The sequence below is a fragment of the Brassica napus genome, unplaced genomic scaffold (genome assembly GCF_020379485.1).
Source record: "Brassica napus cultivar Da-Ae unplaced genomic scaffold, Da-Ae ScsIHWf_1545;HRSCAF=2147, whole genome shotgun sequence".
NCBI classification, from domain to species: Eukaryota; Viridiplantae; Streptophyta; class Magnoliopsida; order Brassicales; family Brassicaceae; genus Brassica; species Brassica napus.
This window is the reverse complement of record NW_026014963.1, coordinates 71,820-97,094: the sequence shown is the minus strand read 5'-3', so window position 1 is coordinate 97,094 and position 25,275 is coordinate 71,820. Positions and strand designations below refer to the sequence as shown.

The following is a 25,275-nucleotide window of genomic DNA, read 5'->3' as shown; positions in this document are numbered from 1 at the left end:
TTTTCTTATGCTCAAATGAAATCTTCTTACTGTCGTGCAAGAAGTTTGTGTAGATTATTTTTGTAATTGATTGACTTTTTCAGAGAAATCACTTGTAAATGAAATTGACTTTGAAGTACTGTTCTTCAAGTGCCTCAGAATCAGTTTCAATTTTTACTAATTTTTTTGCTTAAGATCTCAATACATTTTTTATACTTGTCTTTAGTAATCTAACTGGAAGACCTCTAAGCCTTTTTTTTGTCACGTTTCTTTCTCCAGCTAATCTATTTAACCATTGAAAAACTGCTCATTATGACGAGGACGCTTACTTGGATTACATGTATCAACTTTAATTGCCTTTTGTCCTCCTTCTTGCTAAATGGTAATGCACCAAAAGTTGAGATCTTTATTTGTTAAAATTGTTATTATATAAACAGAGTTTTTTCCCATGCAAACTAGAAATATTAAAATTTACTATAATGTATCATAGCTATTAAGATTTTTATAAAACTTGCACAAAAGAGTGCTAAAATGTTAAATTTTAATTTTAGGTAAATCTATTCATACTTAACTAACTAGCTAACAGCTTTGCTGACACTTTGCTAATTTACTGTGAAATATTTGAATTTATTAATGTTTATATTAGACTGTTAAATAATAAGTTGAGAACAAACTGCTAACAGAACATACCCTTTTGAGCTGAGAACTCGATATCTAGGACAGTATTTGAGTGATTTTAGAAGTGTTTTATACCACATTAAGAAGTGTTTTATACCACATTAGAATGCATCAAGAAAGAAAATGCCATGAGGACATAAACATGTCAATCAAAGCAAATAATTCTGATAATGTAGTGAGACAAAGAAAATCAGACATAGTGTGTCAATGGAGACATTGATAAACATGTTTTTCATTTACGTTAAAAGCGCATTTGGTCACCAATCAGAAAATTTCTTCTTATACTTTACGTTTTTCAAAAAAATAAGACAAATACTATTGCATTTTTAGAGTAGTGCTTTTTAAGTTATGGACTGCACATCAGTGATTTACTTTATTAATATGTTTTTAGCTTTTCAATCAGAAATTTCTTCTTATACTTTGTGTTTTTCAAAAAATAAAAAACGTACTATTGCGTTTTTAGGGTAGTGCTTTTTAAGTCATGGACCGCACATTTCACAAATGAATCAAATAGCTAGCGGTTTTGTAACAATACACATTAAACAGTAAAAAAGTATTTTAAATTATTATTATTAGAAATCTATATTAATAAAGTTGAGGAGAAACTCTCCACAGTGAGCCACCTCACCTCTCCTATCCTCTTTTCTTGCCACGTGTACTCATACAACGAAACCGGTTTCGCTAAAATTGTAATTGTATTTTGAATACGTTTTGTTTTTGGGCCCAATATTGTGTGCTATGTTTTATTCGTAAGGCCCGTACGAAATTTTCCAGAGACCCATTATTTTTAGGTTTTCTTCCAGACAGGTGGACCACTTACGAACTAGAGTCGGCGTGTCTCTTTGAATCTTATCACCTCCGATAACGCTACTGTAAGGACTACAGTTTCTGTCCTCCGTCGTATTAAAGCAACCATTAAAGTGATTCACCCCTACACAATCAGATAAAATCAACTCTCTCAACGACGAACTTCAGCGATGGTGAATTCGTGCATCCTTCTTGCCGAATTGAAAGCTGTGTGTTGTACAAACATTGCGGAGGTTCTGATGCTTACGTTCTGGGAGGCAAGACATATCAAAAAAGGAGGCAAGCTTATGGGAGTCGACATGCTCCTGCTAGACGAAAAGGTAATGGATATGAATCACCTATGTCTCTTACTAAAGCTTTGTATGAAACAACCAATTCAGATTATATAATTTTTCGTGTCTTACAGTCTATGCTTATTGAAGGATCAGTCAATGTCAACCGTCACTTGCCGACACCTTTTCAGTCCATAGGTGGTTTGACGTGTAACACGGAGCAACAACAATTTCCTCCTGTCTGACTCGCCTATCTCCGTCAGCTTTAATAATGGAACGTTATTTTCAGAAGTAATGGAGCGGACCGGTCGAAACTGATACCAACTGAGCACTTCGGATTCTGTAACCATGAACAGCTTCTGTCCTTGGCAAATACCAACAGACAGCTACCTTATAGCTTACGAATCTAACTACGTTATCAACAGACCTCTACTTTTAAAGTTGGAAGACATCCTAGGTAAGCTCAGTGCAATCAGACGATGCTACACATGGGGCACATCGGGTATTGGGTACACTACATATAGAAAGGTACTTTTTACATTTAAATCTCCAATGGTTGTTCTCTTTTACAACTTTCTATGTCACCGTTTCTCTAATGAAGCTTAATAACGTTTCTACTACGTGTTATTGTTTACAGGGATGTGACTGTGTGTGTTAGTCCCTTTGATGGCATAGCCAAAAGTTGTGCTGGTCACTAGCATTAATCCCAAAATAGTTGGAGATAAGCTGACTATTCCATACTTCTAATACATTTATAACTCTATGAACAAGCATACTATGAAAGACTGACTTTCAAACAATGAAAGCATTCCATTGACTAACAATCCATTATGCAGGCCGACTATCTCTACTTGACTCTGAGACATCTACTGGAAAAGAATAGTATGAAAAGTAAGACGCCCTGATTGTAATTTTACATACCACCAGATTGTGTGCTTTATAAATATTGGTCTATAGTTCCATCTAAAATTTTCGGTCCTGTCATGTTTATGGTCCTTTAGGTTTGTTGGTGATGGGACAAACCAGACTACCTCTTCATCAAAGCTTCTTCATGTCCACAAAAATTGAAACTCACGGTTTCTGAGCCCAACCAATACGTTATCACATCTGAGCTTCAGGTCAAAGTAACATCTATCTAAAGTTATTCTCTGAATTGTCACATCTAATTGTTGTTGTTTTCTAACTGATTACAGATGATTGAGTTCCTCTGTGCCACCAAAGTAACTAGAATTCAGGCAGAGAAAGAATGGTGTTATATTGGTTGCTGGAAATTGTCAAAGAAGCTCCAGCGGGAAATCTCTTCTTTTACATGCATCGTATTTGATAAAACCAACGATGTGGGTGTCCTCAGGTAACTATCTTAAGCTACGCTGTCCAGAATATTCAAACAACTTACCTTACTTTCCCAACACTACTAGACTTTGATGTCTATATTCCCTCCGTATAGGTATCGTGTAGAGCTTTCAGTATCAGACAAAGCGGATGATGCTGTCTGCCTTGCGTGGAATGCTCAAATCCCCACTACAGTTACCTATCTTTTTAAATCGTTACTACATTTGCTTATCAACTTTTGTTTTAGCTACTCTTTCTATTTAAGTTAAACTCAATGTACTGGTGGATGTTTGATATTTTAACATTTTCTTTAAGACTCAATTTGTCTACCTATTTGTGCTGTGGCTGGACCCATCATGTTAACTTTGTAGTATCTCAGCCAGATTTGCAGATTAAATCATATTCATCTAATAAAAAAATTTATGACAAAAATATGTATATCATGGATATCATATTAGCGAAAAATAAAGTGACACACGGCACGGGATCGATCAGCTATGTAGACATCCATAATTTCCCTGCATAGACTGACAATAAAAGTTTAAAAAGCTCACAATTTATTTCCATAAAAAAAACATGAACACATGCGTATCATTGACATCTTATTATGACATTTTGTATGAAAATATCTAAAACCAGTACATGTTATATGACTCCATCCAAGCAACAAGTGTCTTTAACCAATTGAGGTAGATTAAGTTAAACACTCATTATGACTCCCTTCTGTTCCAGGACTAACATAGTAGCTATCTCTCACCTTCCATTACATTCAAGATTTAAAAACCATTAACGATTGCAGGGGAGCCTATACGGCTATCCCATGTTCCTTCGCCAACGTTAAATGCAAAGGAGCTTATACATTCATGCATTGCTCTTGATTCATTTTTTCCCATGAACTTTTCCTTTTGTTTTACACTTGCACTATTGTTTCTGTTTTTCCTTTTATCGTTTGATTCTGTTTACACCTTGAACATATATTGCAAGTTTTACTCATTATGCCAAAAAAAATTCCAACCTAAGCAAGCCATGAGTCAGCAAGTAAAGAAACCTTAAACGGTTACACAAATGCATAAAAAGACTATCGACTTTACACCAAAAAAAGACTATCGGGGCGGTTGTCCTGTTTGCTGGCATTTCATCATATTTTTATTTTGTTTTTTTTTCTGTGTTCTTCCTAGCGTATAAATTACGTCAGCCATAGCTTAGCAGCCAATATCTGTTCTTTTAATCCGAGCAGCTAAACGTGGTGACAGACCGGACAGCTAAACGTTTACAAACAAATAACTCCAAAACATGGCTACATCAACAACATAAAAATAACACCAAAATACAACCGCCCCGCCCGCAGGGCGGGCATGCCACTAGTACACTAATAAAATCAACACACAATAGTAACCATCACTTATCGTATTCCATCTCTTCATCAGTGATTTACTTTATTAATATGTTTTTGTTTTTAAGTATTTTATTTTTGAGTATATATAATTTATAGTTACTTAATTTAAAGTAATATTAAAAGTTAAGATCGATTAAACTGGTCCGACCATTGACCCAACTACAACGACAAATCAATGTACAATCTGGTTTTCAAAACATTAATTTTAACAGTTGTTTTTGAAAATTGGATGGAACCGACCAGTCGAACCATGAATCATAGCTTTATTTGATTACAGGTTGTTAGGTTGTATTAAAAACCGCCTTTCGAATTAATTCAGGAAAAATGGTTAAAAATATTTGGTCAAACTTCCGAAAAACCGATGATCTGGTTCAATACCAAAGATTTAATAGATACAAAATAACTGAAATAAAAATTACATACTAAACTTTTATTTGTATTTTTTTCAAAAAAAATAGTAGTTAAATTTACATTAACAAATATATATATATATTAGAATTTTTGTTACAAACTAATTTCAATATTTAAAATTATATAAAATATTATGACACTATAAGTCTATAACGAAGAAAATAAATTTAGTTTCTAATTGTGTTAATATATTTATTTTATATTGTTTTCCTATTAACACCGAACTACTTTTTTTTAAATTAAAACCGCATTATTTTTAATCAAATTTGCACTTAATTATCCATAAACCGCATGAACCGTACCGTACTTTAATTTCGCATCGATTATATTACAAAAACCGTGGTTACCATTCAAATCCATAGATTCAAACTTTAAGTATTTAGCAATCTTAAAGTTGAAACATATTACATTATTTGGTCAATGTTCCCGTTGGTTGGAACCTATTACACAGATTCTCATTTTTTATATTTTGCCTAAACAGAATTTTTTTTAATTAAAATTAGAAAATTGGATTTTTATTTAGATCACAAATATTAATATATTATACATATATACATTTAAATGTGATATTTATGTAATCTTACTATATTAATAAGTTTAGTGAGCTGGATTAATATTGGTTTGAATCAAAATGGTTTATGGATTATCCAATCCAACCCACTTTTTCTCACATAATGTTTTAGTCTCTCTCTCTCTTTCTTCTCTCACGAGACGCTCTCTCTTTCTCGATCTCACGAGACCTTCATCATCGATCACGACATCGATCAACCCTTTTGGGTCATTGCTTTTGGGTTATCGATCGCAACACATCAACTCATCTTCCTTGTGAGTCAAACTCTATTTTTTTTTCAATTTGGCTTTATGGGTCACTGATTTTGCTGATTTGGGATCAATTTTGAAGTAAATTTTTCTGGGTTTGAAAGTGACTTTCATGGAAGGATTGTCTCATTGTTTGGTTTATTTATTTGTATTGATGTACCTTTGTTCTTCTTGAGTGATGATTGAAGCTATTCATGTTTAGTATCCGAGTCTCTTTGTGATGTTTTGATTGTAGAATGAGTTTTGAATGTTGCTCTTTTTCAGATCTTCACTACCAAGGAGACCAAACACTGAGTATCACCACTACTCTTCCACCAGCGTTGTAAGTTGGATTGTATTTGAGTTTTGAGTTGTGATGTCTTTGTATACTCGATTTGATCATGCGTATGATATTTTGGGTTATACTAGTCACTTTTTATTGGAAAATGACTATACTTCAAAATATAGTTTCTGGTTTGATATTTTTTTATTGGAAAATGATTTTTGCGTTTTCAATGTTTTCAAGTTGACATTCAGATTTCTCGCTTCATCATATAAGCTCATTGATAAGGTCTCTTTGACCAGTTTATGAAGAAACACTAGTGAACTTTCAAGCTTTATTTTATTTGTGGTTGGAAGTATTCTTTGACTTTGTATCTTCATAGTGCATTAGTGCTAATAGACGTTCTTTACGTTGACAGGTATCAACATCCTTTACGTGTTTGTGGAACACTTGTAGCAGCAAGGTGAGTTCTTTTTAATTTAAGAAATTATAATTTTGTTGATGAGTCTGTGAGAAATAGGTTTTGGTTTGATATTTTCTTATTGGAAAATGCTTTTTTCTCTATTGGGAGTTCATGGAATCAGTGATTGTAGTTCTTTACGTGATATGTCTTTGTTGAAATTCAGATTTTGACTAGCGTATGAAAAAAAAATTGTAGACTTTCAAGCTTTATTTTATTTGTGGCTGGAAGAGTTTTCTTTGACTCTGTCTCTTCATAGTGCTAATAGACTTTCTTTATATTGACAGGTATCAGTGATTGTGGAACACTTGTACTACAAGTCTTGTAGCAGCAAGGTGTCAACAAAGATGATGAATAATGAAGATCTTCTAAACAGTGGTGGCCAATCATCCACAAGTGCATCACAAACGGCTCTAGTAAGTTCTAATCATTCAAAAGAACTAAGAGATCAACTGCTTGGGATTATTTTACAATAGAAAAAGATGAGAATGGCCAAGAGAGAGCATATTGTAAAAAGTGTCCAAAGAACTATGTGTGGTTGCCAACTAGTGGAACATCTAATTTGAAACGTCATGCTGAGAAATGCTCAAATTGTTTGGATGTTAGAAAGGAAAGGAAGTTTGATGATAAAGTTTCTAGGGAAAAGTTTAGTCGAGTGATTATTAGACATAATCTTCCTTTCCTTTCTGTTGAATATGAAGAACTTAGAGATTATCTTAGTAACGTCCAAGCTCTATTGTGTACTCGTTCTTGGATATATGGTTATAATATGCTTGATGATGAAGGTATACATACTTTTGTCTTATAAACTGATCATGTGTATAAAAGTCTAACACTATCCTCTTCGAAATTGTAGATGATAATGGTGAAGGTGAGACGGTTGTTATTAGACCGAGTCCAAATGATGTGGAAGACATGATCACACGTCCACCAAAGGAGTAAGTTCTTTGATTATTTTCAAAGTAAATATTTTGACTCTTTTCTTTGACTCTACTTGAGAAATTTGATATGCATGATTCTTGAGTGTGTCATTCTCGTTGGTTTATTGCGATACTATGATTCTTTCTTTGGTAGTGGCTGTTGTGTCCTCAATATAATTCAACAAGAAAAGCACTTGTGAAAATCCCTTTTTGAAACGAGTTTCTTTTTGGATTCTTGTTATGTAAGTGTTTTACACCTTGGATGGTAAATGAATAGTGTAGCTAATGATTGTTACAGTGAGTGTTTCATCAAGCAGAATATTCTCTATCTCTAAATTGGTTCTTTGAATGTTGTATTCTTCTAAGAGATTTTAAGATATGAGTTTGCACTCAAATGGTTGATTTTGTGTTTTAGGTGAAACAATGGGCAGACATAACAAGAGAAGTGAACGAAATGATGAAGTGGCTCGATTGGAATTAGAGACTTTTGTTTGTGTTCTATTACCAAACGACCATAGTTCTTGTTAATGTGTAATGGTGGAGACTAGAGAGGCAATCTTGTTTTTCTTGCTAGACATTTGATTTTCTGTTAATTCAAATATTTTGATGAGTTATATTATATAACTTGAGAAAAGAAAATTATATAATTTGCTAATTTTTGATTAGCATTTTTATTATAAATGTTAGTAAGTTGATGGTAATATTATTGTGATATAGTAAATATTTGTAAATTATGTTTACTAATACTATTGTTAATGAGTCAACCCAATAAAACCACTAACTCATTAATTTAAATGGGTTATGGTTTAACCCAATCCATTTAGTTAATGGGTTGGATTAACTCATGATTCATAAACTGCTCAATCCATTTGGGTTTGGATTGGATTGGGTTGGTTTACCCATATTGACACCCCTAACTATATATATATATATATATATATACTTAAATGTGATTGTTGTTGTTTAAATACTTTAAAAGTTAAAATCATGCTTTTCATTTTTCTCAATATGTTATATCTAGATTAAATCAAAACAGAAATTAGCATTTAGTTGTGATATCTGGATGTAAAAACTAAAAGTTAATAGTAAAACCAAATAATTTTCAGATGCAATATCTATATATATATATATATATATATATATATTTATTTATTTTTGAATTAATCTAGGATATTTTAAGCTTATAGTAATCCTCCAATGAAAAATGCCAATCCACGGATGGAACATCTCTCAGATATTCAAATAAGGTTATCTTCTTGGCAAGACATGCAACATTTGAATACAACGGTTAACAGTAAGACCAAATAATGTTAAGATGCAATGTTTATAGATGCAACATCTGAACACAACGGTTAGATACAAAAACGACCAAGTTAATTCAATGTCTAGGAAATCAGGAGTAGATGAACCTAGTTTTATATATAAAATAGAGTACAAATGAGATTATCTTTAAAAAATACTATGTTGGGACTATATAAAGTGAAAATTCCATTATGAAATTATATTATTTTAAAGAAGAAAACTTCGTTCTGATATAAGCATGCCGTTTTAATTCTACTAAAAGCCGATCGGTTTCACTAATTGTCACATACCGGTTTACGTACAAACCGGCTGGTATCATCTCAGAGATTGCTCCGATGGCAGAGAACCCTTGACGATCAAAAGAAAGCCGTCTTCCCTCCTCAGACTCCGTCTCTCCCCCCATCCTTACTCTCTCTCTTCCCTCATTTCTCCGTCGCGTCTAATCCCCTTACAGTGCTTCTGCATCTAATGAACTCCCAAACAATGAGATTTGATCTAATATGAGATCACAAATGTTCCTTCGATCAGTCATCCAGTTCTATTCAAAGCGTCCCTACACCACCGAATTCAACATCTCCAGCGAAGTCATCGCCATCTTATCCAAGGCGAAACCCATAGAGCCAGCTTTGGAGCCGCTCGTCCCCTTCCTATCTCACAAAACCATCACATCGGTGATCAAAGATCATCTCAATCCGCAGTTAGGTTTCCGTTTCTTCATATGGGCGTCGAGGAGAGAGCGTCTAAGGAGCAAAGAGTCTTTCTCTCTGCTCATCGATATGTTATCCAAAGAGAACGGATGCGATCTCTACTGGCAAACTCTGGAGGAGCTTAAATCAAGCGGCGTCTCCGTCGATTCGTACTGCTTCCTCGTGTTGATCTCGGCTTATGCGAAGATGGGTTCGGCGGAGAAGGCGGTGGAGTCGTTTGGGAGGATGAAGGAGTTCGGATGCAGACCCGATGTGTTCACGTACAACGCGGTGTTGCGAGTCATGATGAGGAAAGAAGTCTTCTTTATGCTTGCTTTCGCTGTCTACAACGAGATGCTCAAGTGTAACTGCGCCCCGAATCGGTATACCTTTGGTGTTTTGATGGATGGGTTGTATAAGAAAGGGAGAATGACGATGCACAGAAGATGTTCGACGATATGACGGGGAGAGGGATTCTTCCTGATAGAGTTACTTATACGATTCTTATCTCGGGTTTGTGTCAGAGAGGGAGTGTTGAAGACGCACGGAAGCTGTTCCACGAGATGAAAGAGGCTGGTGAGGCTCCTGATTCTGTTGCGTGCAATGCTTTGCTTGATGGGTTTTGTAAGTTAGGTAAATGGTTGAGGCGTTTCAGCTGTTGCGGATGTTTGAGAAAGATGGTTTTGTGCTTGGTCTCCGAGGCTGCAGCAGTTTGATCGATGGATTGTTTAGAGGTGGGAGATACGATGAGGGGTTTGAGTTGTATGAGATTATGCTTAAGAAGAATATCAAGCCTGATGTTGTTTTGTGCACGATACTGATTCAAGGGTTATCCAAGGCAGGGAAGATTGAGGATGCGTTGAAGCTGCTAAGCAGCATGCCGAGGCAAGGTATTCCCCCAGATACTTACTGCTACAATGCTGTTATAAAGGCTCTATGTGAGCAGGGCTTTTGGAAGAGGCTCGGTCTCTTCATCTCGAGATGTCGGAAACGGAATCCTTCCCTGATGAGTTCACACAGACGATCCTGATTTGTAGTATGTGCAGGAATGGTCTAGTTAGGAAAGCTGAAGAAATTTTCAATGAGATTGAGAAGAGAGGCTGTTCTCCTTCGGTTCCTAGTTTTAACGCTTTGATCGATGGTCTCTGCAAGTCCGGTGAGCTCAAGGAAGCTAGGTTATTGCTGCATAAATGGAGGTGGGGAGACCTGCTTCTTTGTTTCTACGGCTTTCGTATAGTGGAAACCGGAGTTTTGACGCCATGGTTGAATCTGGTTCGATTCTGAAGGCGTACAAGGACCTTGCGCATCTTGCTGATGCTGGGAACTCGCCTGACATTGTAACTTACAACGTTCTGATAAACGGGTTCTGCAAAGCGGGAGACATTGACGGTGCTCTCAAGCTTCTCAATGTGCTTCAGCTAAAGGGTTTATCCCTGACAGCGTCACTTACAACACTCTCATCAACGGACTACACAGAGTTGGTAGAGAAGAAGAAGCTTTTAAACTCTTTTACGCGAAAGATGACTTCAGACACAGTCCAGCCGTTTACAAATCGCTCATGACATGGTCATGTCGGAAAAGAAAGATCACGGTGGCTGTTAGTCTATGGATGAAATACTTAAAGAAGATATCTTGTCTGGACGACGAAACAGCTAATGAGATTGAACAGTGTTTCAAGGCAGGGGAAACCGAGAGAGCTTTAAGACGGCTAATCGAATTGGATACCAGAAGAGAAGAGTTCTGTTTCGAACCTTACACCATATGGCTGATAGGGTTATGCCAAGCAGGGAGGTTTCAGGAGGCCTTGATGGTGTTTTCTGTTTTAAGGGAGAAGAAGATCCTCGTCACGCCTCCGAGCTGTGTCAAGCTGATTCATGGACTCTGCAAAAGAGAACAACTTGATTCAGCTGTTGATGTGTTCGCGTACACTCTGGATAACAACTTCAAGCTGATGCCTAGAGTGTGTAACTACCTCCTAAGCTCTCTCCTGCAAACCAGAGACAGAGTGGAGATTGTTTCTCGACTCATAAACAGAATGGAACTTGCAGGGTATGATGTTGACTCAATGCTTCGATTTAGGCTTTTGAAACGTCTTAGGCATAGAAAAAGCCGGGTCATGATAGGTACTTAGGTAATGAAATGATATACATAAAAGGTTATTTTACATCAGGGGTTTTGTCGAGAAGAGAAATGAGTTTTGATTCAGTCTGTCTTAAGCTTGACATTACGTTAGAGTAGACGAATCTCTGGAACTAGAAGCTGAAGGGAAAAATGAGAAAGACCAAGTGTGAAGTGTAGGGGCAGGTTATAAGGGGAAAAATGGTGATACGTAAATGCTTTTGTATGCATTATTATTCATAGAGTTGTTCTTGGAAGTTTTCATTGTTGTACACTGATTTGCTTTGTAATGTTGTTTAAATCTCGTTTTTGAAATAAAAGACTAAACATGTCAGAATCACTGTGTTTATTATACACAGCTTGTCTGCAGAGTAGTTCAGTTTCATGAAATATGAGACCAAAAGCCACTATTAATCAATGATTAATTGGTTTGTTCAAATCACAAAAGAGATATTATCTGGTTATGAATTTTTGTTCGCTCTTTGATTCTTAATCGTGTATCAGATATTTGCTTGGACTATGAACCAGATTGATGATAAATGGTGTTGAATTGATGTATATACATGCATATGTAGCTTGGTCCATTTATGTTTCAGTTTCGTGAAGCTGACATATACGAGCTAGAGAGGGCCTTTTTGAAACCCCGGCCCAGATCCGTCTGACGTGGCATCACACTAGAGGTTAGTATCTCAACCCGAAAACGACAAAAGAAATTCAAGTATCATTGGAGGCCGAGGCCCAAGCGTAGGATCTAATACACGTGTCCTTATATGAGACTACGAAATAACAACCGTTGATTATGGCAATAAATTAATATATGTGTCTTTCTTTATAGGTGGGCCGCACCAGATTCGCAACCCATCAAAATCAACAGAGAGTGTCGTCTCTGCAACAGTAGAGAGTGTTGTAGGCGCATAAAAAACTCCGTTGCGGACATTTTGGATTCATATTCTTATATATTTGGGGTTTGGCTCTACACCTACTACTCCCATAAGCCACCGAAAGGGTTCTTTAGTGTTCTTAGGGTTTTTTCTTTTGACCAGTCGAGCGAGAGATCTCTTTCATTTTCAATGGCCTCCTCTTCTCTCCTCAGATCCGCCGCCGCCTCGGTCGCTACCCCTTTCTCGTATGATCATTCTAAGGTCAGAGACTACGTTTTGCCTCTTACTGATTCATATATTCAGCTGCGTTTCGGATTCTACCTCGTGTTTCTGTTCGATTTGTCTTTACGGGGCCTTTTGTTTATGTTCTGAGTTTCTCAGTGTAATGATGACGTCACTCCTGTTTAGCGGTCTTTGTTTCTTGCCTTCTCGTATGTTCTCATGTTTATTCCTTTTTTTTTGTCTCAAATACTCAGGTTTCCGCAAGCCTTGGATTGAGTCGCAGCTTCACATCGTCAAGATTTTCTGGTGCTGCTGGGCCATCTTTGTCTCTACAGTTCCGTGACAAAACTCTCCCAACTCTTTTAATTTTTGTAAAATAAAATGCAAATTTTCATTTCTTAAGAGGTTTTTTTCTTATATATATCATCGAATGTACAGAAAATGCAATGCAATATTGCAACCCATCAAGGCCACGGCTACGCAAGCTCCACCTGCAGTTCAAAGTAAGAATGATAGTACTTTAGTACATGTGTTTTGTTGATTTATGCTTATTGGTGAATCTGATCTGATTGGTTTGAGTAGGGTCAAGTAGCACTGGAAAGACTAAGGTTGGGATCAACGGTATGTGCTTTTCATCAGTTATTAATATAATTTTTGAGGCCCCAGCGTTTTCATTCTTACAGAAGCTCCTTATTTTCTATGAGTTTCACAGGTTTTGGTCGGATTGGAAGGTTGGTCCTCCGCATTGCAACATCCAGGGATGATATTGACGTTGTGGCAGTCAATGACCCCTTCATTGATGCCAAGTACATGGTAAGGGTGTCTTCTTTTTTGTCAGGCTATATTTTAAAACACTCTTTCTGCTCTCTTCTTAATAGGAGTTGCTTTCTTTCTTTCTTTCTTGCTTGATTGAAACTGGCATAGAAAACCTTAAAAGATGCATCATATGTTTTCGTCTTCTTTTCCTATGAACATATGTTTGGCTTTGGAACTTGATTCACAGGCTTACATGTTGAAGTACGATTCTACTCACGGGAATTTCAAGGGAACCATCAATGTCATTGATGAATCTACCTTGGAGATCAATGGGAAGAAGGTCAATGTTGTCAGCAAGAGGTATCCTTTCAAAGCGACATGTTGTCTTCTGCAGATCAGATAACACACTATCTCTGTTTAGAAATTAGAAGATGACATATTTTGTAACTATTTCTCAGAGATCCAGCTGAGATCCCTTGGGCTGATCTTGGAGCTGACTATGTTGTTGAGTCTTCAGGTGTATTCACCACCCTGTCAAAGGCTGCATCCCATCTGAAGGTGCACTTTCATACGCATTCAGATAACCTTGTTTTGAGATGCCATATGGTTGCTTGATAGTAGTATTTCATTGGTTTTGCAGGGTGGTGCAAAGAAAGTAATCATTTTCTGCCCCTTCAGCTGATGCACCCATGTTTGTTGTTGGGGTTAATGAGAAGACATACCAACCAAACATGGATATAGTCTCCAACGCAAGTTGTACCACCAATTGTCTTGCACCTCTTGCTAAGGTTGGTAATGTTCCATATTCTTCCCTCATTGCTTAGAGCTTCGTTTAAGTTCAGCTTAATTGTTTCTTCGGCAGGTGGTGCATGAGGAATTTGGTATTCTGGAAGGCTTGATGACAACTGTCCACGCCACCACTGGTATATATCTCTTGGCTCTCCTGCTGTAAATCACTGTACATTACTTACCTGTTAACACTAACCTATGTGTTTTGGTTGTCTCTCAGCTACTCAGAAAACTGTTGATGGACCATCAATGAAGGACTGGAGAGGAGGCCGGGGAGCTAGTCAAAACATCATTCCTAGCTCTACCGGTGCTGCAAAGGTACTCACACAAAAATCACATGGGTAGCTAGCTACAACCATGTAATTGTCCTAGCTCTGTCCTCATTTTTAAGCCGTGGTTTTGTGGTTGAAATAGGCTGTAGGGAAAGTTCTGCCAGAACTGAACGGGAAACTGACGGGAATGGCATTCCGTGTGCCAACACCAAACGTTTCCGTTGTGGATTTAACTTGTCGACTTGAGAAAGGTGCATCTTACGAAGATGTTAAAGCCGCCATTAAGTATGTTTCCAACACTCACAACCTCATCACAGTATTATTGTTTCATGAGTTGAATTTACAACTAGTAGTAACCTCTTATTATTTGATGTAACAGGTTTGCTTCAGAAGGGCCTCTAAAAGGCATTCTCGGGTATACTGATGAAGATGTAGTCTCCAATGACTTCGTCGGTGATTCAAGGTTGGTCTTCCTTCTTTTCCTCAGAGCTATCTGAAATCTGGATTTGTGGTTGACTAATGTAGTGATCTCGATTTCGTAATAACAGGTCAAGTATCTTTGACGCCAATGCCGGGATTGGATTGAGCAAGTCCTTTGTGAAACTTGTCTCTTGGTACGACAACGAATGGGGTTACAGGTACACTTCTCCTTGCTCATCTCAATATACTCAGACAGATATATCCATCAACAGTTCCCAAACACTAACTGTTCGTCTCCCATTTTTACTTTACAGCACCCCGCGTGCGTGACCTATAGAGCACATGGCTATGGTAGCAGCCAGCCGCTAAGCAAGCTGCACATGCACACACACGGGTCCTTGCATAGCTTTGAGACTTTCTACTTCTTTTGTAATCTTCTACAAGCGGTTTGGATTGGTTGGTTCTATTAGGTGCTAGATCTTCTAAGGGTTTGATTTGGTTATTACGAGCATTCTTCTTTTTTGTTCTGTTCAGTATCTGCAACCACGAAAAAAAAAACATAGATTTGGTGTATTAGACTACTGTCATTTATCAATAAGCAACTATTCTTTGCGAGCTTCTTTTAGGGGTGGGCATTTTACCCGAAATCCGAAGTGGCACCCGAACCCGATCCGAAAAACCCGAACCGAAATCCGAACCGAAGTAGCAAAATATCCGAACGGGTATTGAATTAGGAGAGATTGGATATCCGAACCCGAACGGGTAATATCCGAACCCGAATGGATATCCGAAAATAACCGAACATATGATAATTAACCTTATATTTATAGTTACATCTTTCATTTTATATAAAATATTTATATTGATACTACACATACTTTAAATTCATATGATATACATACAATTACGTAGAAGATGATTTGCTATTCGCTTAAAATGCATGTCAAACTTCTTATTTCAGCCATTAACAAAAAGTTACATCCAAAATTTAAAAACAATAATCAAATTAATGTCTTTTTAGTTTGAAAATGTTATGTCCAAATATATTAACCATGCAATCTATTAAAAATAAAAATAGTTAAGTGAAAGTTATATATTTAAATACAAGAAATTTGAGAAATAAAAATTTTGATTTTTTTTTCTTCAAATCTAAATATCCGAACCCGATCCGAAATAAACCGAAACCGAACTTAAAATACCCGAACCCGACCCGAAGTACAGAAATACCCGAACGGGTTCTACACCTCTATACCGAAATACCCGAAAATCCGAAATACCCGACCCGAACCCGAACGGGTACCCGAACGCCCACCCCTAGCTTCTTTAATGGAATCGTTTAGCTTTTTACTTGCTTATAGTATAAAGTTCACTGTAGTTTTAAAACATATGAGAAAAATTGAAATAGATTAATCGTGTAACCAGACGCCTACACTATCGTTTATCTTCTTAGATCCTGCTTACTTGGTTTCTGGTAGCGAAGCGTGATGATTTTATTGTGGTCCCCAATGTTATTGACTAATTTGTTCGTTAATGTTGTAACTGGAAAAAAGGCATGAGTCCAATGTTACGGCCTGTTAAAATATTACAGATCCAAAGCTAAACGTTATTAACGTGCATGTAATCGAATGTGTATAAAGGCCAATTAATTTTGAGTGCAATATATAATAGTCCCCTATATACGGCCCATTTGAGTCAGGTTTGAAAATATTGCTGGCCCATGGTGGTACTTGTAACCTAGTATGGTCGCTATATAAGCCGCATTTTCCAACGATTCTCAGACATCAATCAAGAGCGTTTCTCCTTCTTTACTGACGTCCTATGTCCTTTCTGTCTAGCTGCGTAACAGTTTTAGAGTTTAGATTTAAGACTAATAGGTTAAGATTGCCCGTACACAAGGCCTGTGATGTTTGAGATTGTCCGTACCATCTGAGATTTCTCGTTGATGAGTTTAAATCCTCTAGGTTCTGAGGCTTTTGGATCTATTTCTCTATGTGTACTATTTCTCGTGTTTTTCTCTCTGGATGATTAGGCGGGGATGATGAAAAAAGATTACCATCAAACTTTGAGAGATTCACAGCTCGTTGATGTAAACTTCTTTATTTAATCTGAGCCTTAGTTTTGTGTTTATGATTTCCTCGTTGCGTCTTTAAACGAAAGGCATTAAATTAGAGTCTCTGGTACACTTCTTATACAATAGTGTATTAAGAGCTGTTTATTGCCGCGAAATTGAGTTTGGCTGATATTCTGGTACGTGTTCTAGTTTACATAGTTCATGTGCATTCAAAAGGCCTAACATACTGACATGGTTCCTCGACTAATTAGTAACAAATAATATTGTGTTTAGTTTTTTTTTGTTAGCTCATTAAAGGCAACAATTTAGAGTCTCTGATTCACTTCTTGATAGTGGATAAAGCGCTGTACGTTGCCGATATTGATCTTGGTTCAAAGATATTTTTTATTGGCTTCATTTTTATTTTGGCCAATACGATCAATGTCCCAATATGTTACCTCGTTTTATAGTAAGTCTTTTGATTTCGAACATTACTGGATTGTATTGCTAGGCTAACCGCTATATGACTGGGTTGTATCGAGCTTCCTGATCAGATGCTGTGAATTTATAACCGGCTACACCTTAATTGTATGAGATTTGGTCTAAAACTTGCACCAAAAGTATAATAATTACTCGTTTAAAAGTTTAGGGGAGAGAAATTAGTACACCTTAATTGGAAATTTAATGAAGAACACAATTAAATAAAGGATAATTTGGAGGTCAAAAGATAAAACAAAGCGAAGGTTCGATAACTTGGATTTTAAACTTCACTCAGCAGCTCAAACCTGCAACAAGAGCAAATCCTTGGGCAAGACCGTTTTGTCATATGTTCATAGTGCCAGTGATTGGGCCATTCTCAGACTCGGGTGTATATATATCTATTTTGTTGCACTGAAGATAATGTGCAGATTTGGTTGACTTGTGTTTTCAGAAATTGGTAGGGAAACCCACGAGCTTTTACATCGAGTGACGATCATAGTTATTATTATATGCTTATAACAGTTTCTCTTAAAATCAAAAACAAATAATGATCTTTGCTTAAGTAGATTTTACGTCTAAGAAACAGATGATGCATTATCATGGTCTCTAAAGATTATTAACAGTTTCATGATGAGCAGCCCATTTGCTTCTCTCACCTCGGAGATTACTTGCATCTTCAATCCTAATCGCGGTACGGTGTGAGATCTATTTGGAATCGCTGCTTCCCTTTTGTGACCCTCTGCCAATAATATAAGAATCAAAGATCTTGCAAAGGCTAATGCTGTGTAGAAAGACACTCTTAAAATCATAAAGCAATAATCCATGAACTGAAAAGGCTTACAGCAATGGCGATGAGCTCCTCTAGGAGTTCTTCTAAATGACGCAAAGGCTTGACAACCAAAAACACAACACAACGTAAACAATATTAATTTTCAAGAATAAGAGAATGAATACTTGCCATTAGTAAGGGCATAAAACTCACCCATTGAGTTGGACCATCAACGGGAGCACTTAGAGGATCATCATGAACCTGATCATAATATCAAATGAACTTTGATAAAATGTCTAAAAAGGATGTGGTGTCCCTAAGCGGTATCAAACAAACTTATCCTACCTCCATGAAAATTCCATCAACACCAACTGCTACAGCAGTTCTTGCAATGCAGGGTATCAACTCACGTAGTCCTCCACTAGCAACACCTCCACCCTCCAACTGCATAAGAATGTATTATTTGTTCCTTAAAATAGATTTTCTAGTGTTTTCACAAATATTAAGAAAATTCATTAAATCACTATTATAAATACATCATTTTTTTTTGTAATTATCAATTTCTAAGAATTTTTAATTAATAATAATTTATTAAAACTCAGTTGATTTTTTTGAAGTTTACAATTTATGCATAGAAACATAAAATGTCTATCTTTGTGAAACGATTTTTTTCTTCTAAAACATCTATTTTAGTGGAAGGGAAAGAGTATTTATTTTTTTGAGCATAAGTATTTGGATATCATTGGCCTCTATGAAATAGCTGTTTTCAAAAGTGACCATACCTTTTTGCCTGCAGGTTGTTGTAGTGCATGGGTTATATCAGCAACCTGTCACCAATAAATAAAACAAGTACGTTAAACTAATAGAATGAATAAGTGCAATATAAATCAGAATACAAAATGTTGAAAGAAAAAAGATGCAGCAAGGTTTACATACAACAGGACAATTAGCTTCCCTCATCCATTCAAAGTTTCGTGGATCTACTATCAAATCATCTGATCATCCAAAACCAAAACAGAGTACCAGTCAGCAAATTGCAAAACGGACCAAAACATTCAATAGGAGATGATAACTTACTGTATCCAAACATGGTTCCTCTTTCACAAACCATCACATTTGGATTCCCAGCAAGTCTGATCTTCTCTGCCGAATTATTCATTACCTTAAAGAGTTCATCATACACACAGTCATCAAAGCAAAAAGTTTTTGTATCAGCTCGAAACAAGTAAGAAGAAATAAACTCACAGAAGGAGCACAGAACTGTCCTTTCTTGATATTGATAATTTTTCCGGTTTGGGCTGCCGCAACCAGAAGGTCTGTCTGGAAATTATAATTAACAGCTTATATAATGACCCAGAAGATAGAAATAACAAAAGCCTTGAAGAATATACAGTCTTGCCTGGCGACATAAGAATGCTGGTATCTGAATTATATCTGCAACCTTGCCAACTTCTTCACACTATATAAAAAAGGCATTAGAAAGGTAACAAAACACCTGCTAAAACTCAATTCTCTGAGGTGAATACGTTTCTTTATACCTGGATCGATTCATGAACGTCAGTCACTATTGGTAGGTCATATGCTACTTTCACCTTCTCAAGAATCTGTGTTGGAGAACCATAAAAGCTGAACATGATTATCTGTACAGAAACACTAAAAGACTGAAGCAGCTTATAAGTCAGCTAACCGGTAACATACGGTTCCTTTAATGTTGAAACTCTGTGAAGATTTTTCAAATGCACAGTCCTCCTAAGCTCCTAACCATCTCTACTTGAAGGAAAGAAACAGAGTGATAAAAAAAGAGTAAAGATTACCTTGAGACCCTCAGCCATGCCAGGACCTCGGAAGGACTTAGAAGAAGTTCTGTTAGCCTTATCAAAACTTGACTTGAAAACCAGAGGCAGCCCAACTCTACACACAAAATGGTTAGCATGAAAAAAGAAACCACATTGTTCAATACAAAAGATCTCTCAAGAACCTAATGTAACAATGCTATAAACACCAAACAAAAAGCTTCATCAGTAGTGCCAAAGTAATAGGAATCATATACACTTTAATACACGAAGGTAATGATGTTATAAACAGAACACAAAAGCTTCATTGGTAATGCACAAGTACAAAAAAAAAATCATACTTTGTGGCAATGTGTTTGATGTGCTTTGCCATTCGAAGGATATGCTCCTCGGATTCGATCACATTTGGACCAGCCAACAAGAAGAACGGTTCAGCATCCTATACAGAGAGTTATATGCTTACTAACATCAAACTCAATTTCACCATCATAACGCAAAAAAAACAAAAAAAAGAGGTGAGATTTTTCAAAACCTTGAGCTTATTGTAGAGTGGTGATGTTGCCGCCATTCTTTTTCGTCAAAGCTAACAACTTGGAATACAAAAGCTGCACGATCGAGAAGATCTTGGATCAGAATCTGAGTACAGAAAAAAAAAACAAATCAATGAGTCTGTAACGAAGCAAACAAGAGAAGGAAAGGTAAGGAATGTGACCTTCTGGTAACTTGATCTCGAAGTTGCAGAGTGAAGTGAAGGGAAGTGAGATGAGATCTCCTCCTCTCACCTTTTAGCCTGTTTGGACGCACGGACAGATTAGTTCATACCCAGAATATTTAATCACTCTAAATTTTGGTCTAGGATGTTTGGTTAAGTTTGGTTAATAATACTTTGGATTCAAATAAAATTTATATCTCTAACGAAAACTTATTTTCAATTTAAATTCATTTAAATTCTTTTAAACAAGAACCAAATATTTAATAATACAATTTGGATACTAGTTTTGATTTTCATATCGTTTTCTAGCTTTGTTTAGGTTTTATGTATTTTATTCGAGGTTTTTTGTAATATTTGATACTATTAAGATATTATTTTAGATTATTATCGTGTCGGTTTTTTCAATTTTTGTTCGAATTTTATGTATTTTATTGTGGAGGGGAAGAATAGTACGGATCGAATTTAGATAATACTTGACATTCAAAATACTATCTTACCAAATTTGTTCAGTTAATTTAACAGTCCAGATCATTTTTCGGTTTTAGTTCGGGCTTGAATTTGTTTCGAACAATGGTACAATGTTTTGACTCAAGTATTGATGGAGAGAAGGTTAACATGGAATGAATTAACATGCCACAAATTAACAATGATACGAAGATGTAAACATATAATTTCCATTATATCTTCAGACAAGTATTAACAATGAGAAATCTGAAACAGAATCCAAGTAGAAAACGAGGGTCATTAACAAACCCCATGACTTTTCTTCTGTCTCTTCTGAGTTTAAAACGACTTGGAAGACATGAGTGGTTTCAGAGGCAACATAGATCTAGCCTTAGGAGCAGAGCTTGGGAACATCACATTCAGTTTATGCATCAATATATCAGCCCGTGACAGGATCTCATTCAAAAGAAATTGTTGAACGATCGGTTTATTCAACCACTCCATAACCGACTCTCCTGGTGCCATCAACACCACTTTGCTAACGACCTCTAAAGGCGACTCAATTGTTTGAACCGAGTTTGGTCGGAAATCAGTAAGAGGGACGAAACTCGTCGGTGTGTTAGTTCAAAGACGTTTTATTAAATCGATGAACGGTTTGATTACAAATAAGGAAAGATTAAACGGAAAGTAAGCCGGTGCTCGGAGAGCGTTGGCTGGGAAAGTACAAGTCGGCGAGAATACAAAAGAGTAAAACCATAGTTTCTAGGATCCCCCTCTCGTCTCTCTCTCCTTTTCTTATATAGATGAACTCCTTTCTTGCCCAGCATTAGGTTGGTTCGTTCTAATGGGCCCATCACTGTCAGGCCGAGCTGTCGGGCGATCTGATTTACTCCTTTGTAATGCTGAGCGAATAGCTGAGCATCGCAGTTACTTGGTCGGGAGCCACCCACTTAAGCTGACACTTTTGGACTGGTTCGACGGGCTAAGTTTCCTATTTTATGGACCTTGTGGAGGAATGCAATCCATCTTCTACATCAACCGAGCTCAGCATCTATCTGAGCTTTTACAATCTTCAATGTCGGTCCTGTCACTAGCTTTATACGTCTCGGGACTACACCGTAGTAAAGCATTCGTTTCCTGAACCCGTGGAGAGTGTGAACCACTGCTATAAGCACGGCTCCAACAGACAAGTTTCTCACGTGGAAAAATAGCTCATGAGAGGCTTCTTTAACCCACCAACCATAACATGATCATCAACCCTGGCTCTCTTAGTTAAAAAAAAAAAAAACCTGACTCTACTGATCTTATTCCTTTAGCACTGTATATAAGCTATAACACTACCTGACTCGTCTAATACTCTATCTTCTCCGTCCAAAGACTAGATTCAATATAAAATACATATAAACAAAACAAATAAATAATTTTAGCAAACTAAAATAAAATAATAATAATTAAGTATAAACAAATATTTCATCAAAATAACATCATCATCTAGCAGTGAAAACAAAACTGAATTCGTGCATTTAGGATGGATAACATCTGCATTGACTCTGATAATTCGAATGATTTTGTCCATTAAAAAGAATCAGACAACTAATATATATTTGATTATTTGGTTGTTATTTTTTGTTGAAAAGGGCTTTATTTGGTTTTTAAATCGTCTAAATATTTATATATAATATTTTATTCTAAAACTATAATTATTCTAAGCTATATGAATTTTCGGACAATGAAATTTACTTTTACTTGAATTTTCTTCGTTTTTATAACCAGCTGTGAAATTTTGTAGGAGTTTAATAATACTTTTAGCAGTTTCACAGAATGTAGATCATCTTCCTGGAGGGTTTAGTATTGCAGACTCAAATACAGTCCCAATTCCACTTAAACAATCACATCTTTAATAGGTCGGTCTAATTCTACTTGGCAAAGCTTTTGGTTCTTTCTTTAGTTTCATGAACATGTCACAACTAAATGATTGTAGCAGTTAAATATTTGAATTTCTAAAACATATATTATCTTTAATTTGGTAGAATTTTGTTGCGTACATCAAAGAACCAGGAATTGTATTAAGCTTATTTTCTGGGGGAGGACATATAAATAAAATAGTGTAGAGAATCAGTTGTGTTCTAATTATATTTTTTCTCAACCGTCAAGTCCAGAAAGAAGAGTATATTGTAGAATATGTGAAGCTTATGCAAATGGTTGTAGTCAAGAAAAAGATAAATCTAAAGAGCTTTGTTTGAGTACAAAGCAAGCAAAAGGTTACTATAAAACAACTTTCCTCTGTGATTATTTTTGCAATGTCAAGCAAGCATATATGCCCATTGTCGTACAAATATGTATATTCTTGTACTATGACATGTTAGTTTAGACAGTCAAAAATCAATTAATTATTTCAAAATAGTTAAGGACTAGCTATAAGAATATAACCATTTAATTTCAGGAGTAAAGTGAGACCTGGAGGACAACAAAGTGAACTCCTAAAGGACCAATCTTTATGAGAAACATAACAGAACCTTATATCCTTCCACAGGTTGCCTTTGAATGATTCCTAGAGTTTTGTGTTTTCTTTTCTACACATGCATACACACACAATAAGATATATGTATATATATATAGAAAGAAAGATTAGAGAAGATAAATTTTCAAGTTATTTTGCTCTTCTTCCACTTGGTAAAGATTTAGCATCTCTTCTGGACTTCATCTTAAAACCCATGGAATCAAATAGAGCTATCACAACCATTTGTATTCTCCTTTGTCTCTTTCTCTCGGCCAGCTTCTTCACTTATTCTGGTAAACCTTTCTCTTCTTCTCTCCATTTCTATCTCCAAAAGCATTTAATATAATATAATTTAATTTTAATTTTGTAGTAGATGCAAGAAAACTTGTGGGGCATGAGAGAGACTCAAAGAAGAAGCCAAAGAAGCTGATCATCAAAGCATTAAAACATACATCAATGTTAGAGAAAATGATGACACAACTCAATCTAGCTCAGCCTTTGGATTACTCAACAACATCCTGCAACACTCAACCTAATAGTGTTAGTGCAACTCTCACTCTATCTCCCTATGTTCCACTTGCCCCACTGTCAGTTCCCGAAAATGCCTCTCCTTTTTGCGTCAATCCTCCAAATACTCCGCTAAACTCACCTCCTTCCTCCTCCTACCCTGAACTTAGCCCACCTCCAGGCCCAATCAATGTACCTAACCCAGCTGAATCATCTTCTAATCCGAACTCGAACCCAAACACACCTGACTCCACCTCAAACCCAAACTCAATTCCAAACCCACCTGAAACATCCTCCTCTAACCCGAACCCACCTGTTACCGTTCCTAACCCACCCGAATCATCTTCTAACCCAAACCCACCAGAATCATCATTAAACCCCAACCCACCCGTTACAGTCCCAAACCCGCCAGAGACCGTTCCTAGCCCTTCAGTACCTGGTTATACACCAGGCCCATCAGGACCCATTTCAGGCCCACCTTACTCCGAGCCAGGCCCATCAACCCCGACCGACACTCCTACACCGTCTGGTAATATTCCAACCCCATCATCAGGGTTTTTACCTCCGATCGTCTATCCGCCTCCTATGGTACCACCGCCACCAAGCGTGACTCCGACCTCGGCTTACTGGTGCGTTGCTAAGCCTTCAGTGCCTGACCCAATCATCCAAGAAGCCATGAATTTTGCATGTGGGTCAGGAGCTGATTGCCATTCAATTCAGCCCAATGGGGCATGCTTTAAACCCAATACATTGTGGGCCCATGCTTCATACGCCTTCAATAGCTATTGGCAGCGGACCAAAGGTTCTGGTGGGTCGTGCTCGTTCGGCGGCACCGGCATGCTTGTCACCGTCGACCCAAGTAAAATATTTACATATATATTTCAAATAATAGTTATTCATCATAGTTTCCTTTTCTTTGTTGGTGTTCAACTCTATCATAGTATTCCTTTTTCTTATTTAAAAGCTGATAATATGGATATTTGTTTAACCTTTTGACTCTTCTTTTATTGAAAACAGGCTTTAATGGGTGCCATTTTGATTTCTTCTAATGCATGAAGATGAAGACGTCTCTCGTTTTTTAATTTATTTTTCATGTGGATACGAATAATATCAACTATGTTTTGATACATATACTATAGTAAGTACATTAGGTGGGTCTCTCTCACTTGTAAGTTGTAACCAATTAAGGTTTATAAAATACTAATTTCCTATGGAATGGCATAACAGCGTAGTTATAA

At 36.6% G+C, this 25,275-nt stretch overlaps 3 protein-coding genes, 1 long non-coding RNA gene, 2 other non-coding genes and 2 pseudogenes across 9 annotated transcripts; 7 read left to right on the top strand and 1 right to left on the bottom strand.

Annotated features, from left to right (window-relative positions):
• Positions 1 to 1,434: 1,434 nt before the first annotated feature.
• LOC125597829 lies at positions 1,435 to 3,389 on the top strand. Its single transcript, XR_007331982.1, has 6 exons — positions 1,435 to 1,784; positions 1,871 to 2,264; positions 2,374 to 2,627; positions 2,738 to 2,854; positions 2,930 to 3,087; positions 3,184 to 3,389. It is a non-coding gene; the product is annotated as an uncharacterized LOC125597829 (long non-coding RNA).
• A 2,067-nt stretch (positions 3,390 to 5,456) lies between these two features.
• On the top strand, positions 5,457 to 7,950 carry LOC111210730. 2 transcript variants are annotated; one of them, XM_048772361.1, is made up of 6 exons: positions 5,457 to 5,700; positions 5,959 to 6,016; positions 6,375 to 6,419; positions 6,704 to 6,832; positions 7,273 to 7,354; positions 7,752 to 7,950. In XM_048772361.1, the coding sequence occupies exons 1-5, from the start codon at positions 5,507 to 5,509 to the stop codon at positions 7,333 to 7,335; spliced, it is 489 nt and encodes a 162-aa protein (XP_048628318.1). In that variant the 5' UTR covers positions 5,457 to 5,506; the 3' UTR covers positions 7,336 to 7,354; positions 7,752 to 7,950. The 2 variants fall into 2 exon arrangements, with proteins under 2 accessions (XP_048628318.1, XP_048628317.1); XM_048772360.1 differs by lacking the exon at positions 7,273 to 7,354.
• Positions 7,951 to 8,661: 711 nt separating this feature from the next.
• Positions 8,662 to 11,782, top strand: LOC125597828 (annotated as a pseudogene).
• A 511-nt stretch (positions 11,783 to 12,293) lies between these two features.
• On the top strand, positions 12,294 to 15,112 carry LOC125597824 (annotated as a pseudogene).
• A 1,565-nt stretch (positions 15,113 to 16,677) lies between these two features.
• On the top strand, positions 16,678 to 16,755 carry LOC125597837. Its single transcript, XR_007331989.1, has one exon. It is a non-coding gene; the product is annotated as a small nucleolar RNA snoR117 (small nucleolar RNA).
• A 54-nt stretch (positions 16,756 to 16,809) lies between these two features.
• On the top strand, positions 16,810 to 16,895 carry LOC125597836. The gene has a single exon (XR_007331988.1). It is a non-coding gene; the product is annotated as a small nucleolar RNA snoR116 (small nucleolar RNA).
• An 899-nt stretch (positions 16,896 to 17,794) lies between these two features.
• LOC125597827 (2-dehydro-3-deoxyphosphooctonate aldolase 1-like) lies at positions 17,795 to 20,696 on the bottom strand. 2 transcript variants are annotated; one of them, XM_048772344.1, is made up of 14 exons: positions 20,587 to 20,696; positions 20,407 to 20,510; positions 20,216 to 20,313; positions 19,896 to 19,992; positions 19,620 to 19,721; positions 19,481 to 19,540; positions 19,327 to 19,401; positions 19,159 to 19,243; positions 19,018 to 19,076; positions 18,864 to 18,908; positions 18,427 to 18,525; positions 18,295 to 18,342; positions 18,154 to 18,201; positions 17,795 to 18,051 (listed from the first exon to the last, which is right to left on the bottom strand). In XM_048772344.1, the coding sequence occupies exons 2-14, from the start codon at positions 20,440 to 20,442 to the stop codon at positions 17,995 to 17,997; spliced, it is 909 nt and encodes a 302-aa protein (XP_048628301.1). In that variant the 5' UTR covers positions 20,443 to 20,510; positions 20,587 to 20,696; the 3' UTR covers positions 17,795 to 17,994. The 2 variants fall into 2 exon arrangements, with proteins under 2 accessions (XP_048628301.1, XP_048628302.1); XM_048772345.1 differs by having other exon boundaries at positions 19,620 to 19,685; positions 20,587 to 20,692.
• A 2,755-nt stretch (positions 20,697 to 23,451) lies between these two features.
• LOC125597826 (extensin-like) lies at positions 23,452 to 25,248 on the top strand. Of its 2 annotated transcripts, none has more exons than XM_048772343.1 (3): positions 23,452 to 23,823; positions 23,904 to 24,896; positions 25,055 to 25,248. In XM_048772343.1, the coding sequence occupies exons 1-3, from the start codon at positions 23,610 to 23,612 to the stop codon at positions 25,084 to 25,086; spliced, it is 1,239 nt and encodes a 412-aa protein (XP_048628300.1). In that variant the 5' UTR covers positions 23,452 to 23,609; the 3' UTR covers positions 25,087 to 25,248. The 2 variants fall into 2 exon arrangements, with proteins under 2 accessions (XP_048628300.1, XP_048628299.1); XM_048772342.1 differs by having other exon boundaries at positions 23,901 to 24,896.
• The last annotated feature ends 27 nt before the right edge of the window (positions 25,249 to 25,275 follow it).